The following is a 5,950-nucleotide window of genomic DNA, read 5'->3' on the forward strand; positions in this document are numbered from 1 at the left end:
AAAGTTACATAAAAATATTATAAATCACAATAATTAATAACTTAAAACATTTTTAAAAAAAATATGAAAATTTGGACGACTCTCCAAATTTCATTTGTGTCACATAAATTGAGACAACAAAAATAACATATATTGGGTCCATTTTAATTTATTTGTCTTATTTTTTTTGGTTTTTTTTATATTTAAAAATTGCGTAAAAATACTATAAATCATGATAATTGACAATATAAAATATGTTTTGAAAAAATTCCACTGATTCTTGAAGTGAATCTATCGTAAAAATACTATAAATCGTGATAATTGACAACATAAAATATTTCAAAAATGTTGTATGTGGGTAGTCTTATATATTATGCCTTAAATAGCGTCAAAGAAAGTACATGTTTGTGATAAAAAAACTTATTCCTTTATCCACGCAAACAATCGCTTCAAAAACTCTGTTATTAGCCCCAAAACATATCATTTATATTATTGGGCCCGTGCATAGCACGGACAACATTATCTAGTATATTATATATATATATATATAGTCCTCCACGTCTTAGACAGTTCTAGTGTTTGCTTTCTTCCAATGCTTCCTGCTAGTATTTGGAATGAGGCTGCTAATTCTAGTGCAATGACCACTAATTAAAGCCTAATTAACAATAGGAATTTATGGGAATTCATACATGAAAATAATTTAGCTAAATAAGGTGGATGTTTTGTTTTTAAGAATGAATAATTAAAACTCTATCAATATATATATAGTTAAATAAGAGGGTATTTTTGTAACCAAATCACTTATTTTTAGGAAGTATGCAATGGTTATTATTTTTAGTACAACAAACTAAACAATCAATAAAAAATAATATTAGGATAACTAATCTCAGTATCCAAACATAACTTGTATTTAAATCCACACAGCTTAGGCAACAGAAGTTCTTTTGTAATCAAACTTTACCGTTGAACCATCTAGCTGGTTTGTACGTGGGTTTGCAGGTTATTAAACAATATGTCAATTTACTAGCCTTTTAAATATAGTGGAGTGCTATATAATACTTGTGTAAAAGCTGTACTGAAACTCTGCTATTGATTATGTAGGAAACAAAGTTTGAAAAATTAAAAAAAATAAAAATAAAAATGTTGATCACAAGTAGGTGCTTCATCCCCTTATTTATGCTTAATTTTATGCGAATGTTATTTTTAATATATCAAATCAAACGGTGTATAAGATAATCTACTCATAACTAATGTCAGTATTATTAATACATTTCATTCATCACAATTTTTATATACCTTACCAAATAACCCCTTAACTGACTTATAATATAAAAATATAACATTAACAATTAAAAATCTCACTTGTTATTACCAAGTTAAATCGAGTGTAAATTAATTATTTACATTCAATATAAATAAATTTTACATGTTGCAGCGCATAATTTATCTTATTTCACAATTTCATCCAATAACTCAAACTTGTACTGTTCTATCTCAACTTGGTATCTAGGACCCACTTGATTTAAAGGAAAAGACCAAAAAACAGGGTACAGATCGTCCTTACTAGTTACTACCACCAATTCTTATACAAGTTTGTTTCATTCGCGGATTAAATTATTTTTAAAAATGTAGTAATTTTTAAGAGTAAATTTTTTAGTTCAATTTGTTTCATTTGAAAAATTAAATAAAATAATTTTATATTCGATGAGATAAGATGGAATATTCCGGCTTATCCCATCATACTAAACGATCTATTTAATGGTACGTATACTTCTCTATCCATATATATTTTCTTTAGTCCAAAGAATTTTCACAAAAAAAATGTTATTTGTCTCTCGTATGCATCGTTTCTAGAGAGAGAAAAAAAAACTACACCACTGTTTAATACTTTCTAAAAGTCTTGTTATATAGTGACTGATGATAATACCTTAACCAATAGACAATTACACTAATTTTGAGCTGCCTTTTTTTCCATTCTAGCCACTGTGCATATTGCAGGTACTGTGTATTTGAAAATCCCCATATTGTATTTGCTTTTTTGTCTGCAAAGGTATAGTCTTTTTTGGTTCGAATTTGAGTTCTTGGCAGAGGAAAACTTGCTGCTTTTTTTCCTTTTTTGCTTCTTGAATCTTTAATAACTCGAGGGTGTTTACTGTCCGAGTAACTTATGGTTTTATCTTTTTCTTCTTTCTCAATATTTTGAAGACTTTTCTGAGGAAAAAAAGAAACAACATTTTGGAGTTGGTGTGATTCTCGTGGTTCATTCTTCTTTTTTTATGGAGTATTGGAGTAAAGGGTATTATTTGTTGTACCCAAAATGTTTATTATTCATTTTGAATCTTGTTGTTTCTGTAGCTATTTCAAGATTCCATGGAACTTTGATCAGAGCATCAAATCTATGAATAGAAAATCTTTTTTTTTTTTGGGTGTTTGTTTTTTGACTAAGTTGTAAGAGCTGACCAAGTGGACCAATGTATGAACTTTCTCCTTTTCATACTTACCAATCCTCTTCAACTTTGAACTTATTTTTGTTCTATATTTCCCCTTTTTCTCTGACATCTTTTAATTGACTCTTAAGTTACGAGTCTTCTTGATATGTTTTAAACATGTTCTAATTGATTAAAAAGTAGCTTAATTTACAATATTCTTATATGACTTCAGATGTTGGAGAAGACAGAGATGAAATTTGATCCAGAAGAAGTGATTGAGGAATTTGAAGCTTTAACCAAAGAGGCTGGGAAAGTTCAAGAAGAAACTCTTAAGAAGATACTAGAAGAGAATGGAAGCACTGTGTATCTACAACAATGGGGTCTAAATGGAAGAACTGATCCTGAGATTTTCAAGGCTTGTGTTCCTCTTGTCACTCACAAAGATTTAGAGCCTTATATTCAAAGAATTGCTGATGGGGATCTTTCCCCTGTTCTCACTGGAAAACCCATTACAACAATCTCATTAAGGTACCTTTTTTTTTAAAAAAAAATTATGTATGAAATAAGTGCGTGTTATAGTTAAGCCGAGGGTCTATTGGGAACAAACGGTTTGCCATCCAAAAAAAGGATTCTTGGTGTATTTGTAAAAAAGATTTTCTTGGAAAGTTAATGGAAATTTTGTTTTGATTGCAGTTCAGGTACTACTCAGGGAAGGCCAAAGTTTGTACCTTTCAATGATGAATTGATGGAATCCACTATGCAGATATACAAAACTTCTTTTGCTTTTAGGAATAGGTAATGGAGTTTTGGTGGATTATCTTAAAATAATGCTTTGCAAATTGCAATGTCGTTTTTCCATATTTGTGTTGTCTTTTTCCATATTTGTTCCTTTGTACTATCTGAAAAAGTGGGGCTGATTCAGGAAAAGATAATGTTCATTATTCTTGTTTTTTACCTTCAAGCCACGAATACTTCAACATCTTCTTGAAAATGAATTAATTTTGGTTTTCACCTAATATGTTCATCTCATCTGGAGTACTTAAATGTCACAGCTTTCTTTTATTGGTTGTCTCATACTATTTTCTTCTATTATTATAGTTAGTACTGGTAATTAATTGAGTTCTGTTGTAGATATTCTTATTTTCAATTATTGTCATTTTTGCAGAGAATTCCCAATTGAGAATGGGAAGGCATTGCAGTTCATTTACAGCAGCAAGCAGTTCAAGACAAAGGGAGGTTTGGCAGCTGGAACTGCAACTACCAATGTATATCGTAACGCGCATTTCAAGAAGACAATGAAAGCAATGCAAACCCCATGTTGTAGCCCTGATGAAGTTATATTTGGTCCTGATTTCCACCAATCTTTGTACTGCCATCTCTTGTGTGGGCTCATTTTTCGTGACGAAGTGCAAGTTGTGTCCTCTACATTTGCCCATAGCATTGTCCATGCTTTTAGAACTTTCGAACAAGTCTGGGAAGAACTTGTTGCAGACATAAGAGAGGGAGTCATCTCTAGCCGAGTCACGGTCCCTTCCATGAGATCAGCAATTATGAAATTAGTGAAGCCTGATCCAGAACAGGCTGATACCATTTATAATAAGTGTTCTGGATTAAGCAATTGGTACGGTTTGATTCCCGTTCTCTTCCCAAATGCCAGGTACATATACGGTATCATGACGGGGTCCATGGAACCTTACCTCAAGAAATTGAGGCATTATGCAGGGGAGCTACCACTACTGAGTGCAGATTATGGTTCTTCTGAAGGATGGATTGGTGCAAATGTCAATCCTAAGTTACCTCCTGAGCTAGTTACTTATGCAGTGCTTCCAAATATCGGTTATTTCGAATTCATTCCTCTCAGGGTAAATTTAGATGGCCTTGAGCCTGCACCAGTGGGTCTTGCTGAAGTTAAACTAGATGAAGAGTATGAAATTGTTGTCACCAACTTTGCAGGTACAATTTTCTTGACCAAAATTATTATTATTGTGTCAGTGACTTTTATATGAATTTATGTTACAAACATGATTTGTCATCATGAATATATTATGCATTATTGGTTCATGTAGGAGTACCATACTAACATTAAGTCATTGATTCAATTATTTGTCCAAAGCCTGACACTTGTGGTCTCTGGATTATTGGAATTTATATCAGTAGGTAAGAAGGACCATTAACCATTATACTTTTGTACATGATGGTGCTTGTGAGTTGTGACTTGATATAAAATTTTCAAACTTTTAAGTACTTTTTACTATACGCATGAAGACTTGCCAAAAAAATTTAATAGTTAAGAGTACTTTTCATGGCTTTAGATTCTTGATTTTTCAAGTAATGGCCAAAATTTGAACAAGTTATGTACATGTAATATGCAGGGTTGTATCGTTACAGGCTCGGTGATGTTGTGAAAATAAAAGGATTCCACAATGCCACACCAGAACTCCAGTTCATTTGTCGTAGCAATCTTTTGCTAAGCATAAACATTGACAAGAACACTGAGAAAGACTTACAGCTAGCTGTAGAAGCAGCAGCCAGGCTCTTAGTAGACGAAAAACTAGAGGTAGTCGATTTCACAAGCCACGGGAACGTTGCAACTGATCCAGGACACTACGTGGTTTTCTGGGAACTCAGTGGTGAAGGGAGTGACGAAATATTGCAAGAATGCTGCAATTGTTTGGACAAATCGTTTGTAGATGCAGGGTACGTGGGGTCTCGGAAGGTGAATGTAATTGGAGCACTTGAGCTTAGAATTGTGAAGAAGGGTACATTTCATAAGATATTAGATCATTTTGTAGGCTTAGGAGGTGCTGTTAGCCAGTTCAAGACTCCAAGATGTGTTGGTCAGAACAACAGCAGACTGCTACAGATACTATGTTATGATGTTGTCAAGAGCTATTTTAGTACTGCCTACTCTTGATGTTGAACTTGGATGTATCATTAATAATTGTACAAAACTGATGCATTGTTATTGTTGCTCTTTAATTTGGATCATTCATAGCTATTTGTCTCTATTTTGTGATCATTCCAAAAGATACTAACAAAGAAATGTATACACAGTTATTAGGAATGACAAAATAAGTTCGTTGTTGAAAAGTTTACTAAATTTTGTATTTAAGAAAATATATATTTATGTGAAGTTTGTACTCATTATTGTAGATATGTACTCATAATGTTATTTTTGTATGTTCATTCAGGATGCATTGGACATACAAATATGATAGTACAATTTATTGTTCTTCCTCTTGCAGCTTCAATTTGTGATTTCAACTTTAATCTTGACTTAACCTACTTCAAAGGATATTCTCCATCGTTTGCAATAACACTCAATCCAATAGCCTTTAATGGAGCTTCTAATCGAGTTTACATATTTGGATATTGAATCGTGTGTTTGATTTGCCAAGATCAACTTCCGACTTTTATTTTTTAAATTGATGTTGTAATTTTGGGAAGACTTCAGATATATAATGGATTTTCAATGTTAGAACAAAATGTCCGATGTTTGTTTTTTCTTGTTTCCCACCCAATATCCAAATAAATTCGAATCA

The 5,950-nt window shown here is 32.2% G+C and overlaps 1 protein-coding gene across 1 annotated transcript; it reads left to right on the forward strand.

Moving 5' to 3' along the window:
• Window positions 1-1,803: 1,803 nt before the first annotated feature.
• LOC102600861 (probable indole-3-acetic acid-amido synthetase GH3.5) lies at window positions 1,804-5,498 on the forward strand. Its single transcript, XM_015312216.1, has 5 exons — window positions 1,804-1,977; window positions 2,641-2,936; window positions 3,102-3,203; window positions 3,574-4,361; window positions 4,781-5,498. The coding sequence occupies exons 2-5, from the start codon at window positions 2,641-2,643 to the stop codon at window positions 5,320-5,322; spliced, it is 1,728 nt and encodes a 575-aa protein (XP_015167702.1). The 5' UTR covers window positions 1,804-1,977; the 3' UTR covers window positions 5,323-5,498.
• The last annotated feature ends 452 nt before the right edge of the window (window positions 5,499-5,950 follow it).

This window comes from Solanum tuberosum, unplaced genomic scaffold, assembly GCF_000226075.1.
Source record: "Solanum tuberosum cultivar DM 1-3 516 R44 unplaced genomic scaffold, SolTub_3.0 scf00010, whole genome shotgun sequence".
Classification (NCBI taxonomy): domain Eukaryota; kingdom Viridiplantae; phylum Streptophyta; class Magnoliopsida; order Solanales; family Solanaceae; genus Solanum; species Solanum tuberosum.

Coding starts and splice junctions, on each gene's coding strand:
- LOC102600861 (XM_015312216.1), top strand. CDS start 2,641: ATGTTGGAGAAGACAGAGATGAAATTTGATCCAGAAGAAGTGATTGAG. Junction 2,937..3,101: donor ATTACAACAATCTCATTAAG/GTACCTTTTTTT, acceptor TTTTGATTGCAG/TTCAGGTACTACTCAGGGAA. Junction 3,204..3,573: donor TCTTTTGCTTTTAGGAATAG/GTAATGGAGTTT, acceptor TCATTTTTGCAG/AGAATTCCCAATTGAGAATG.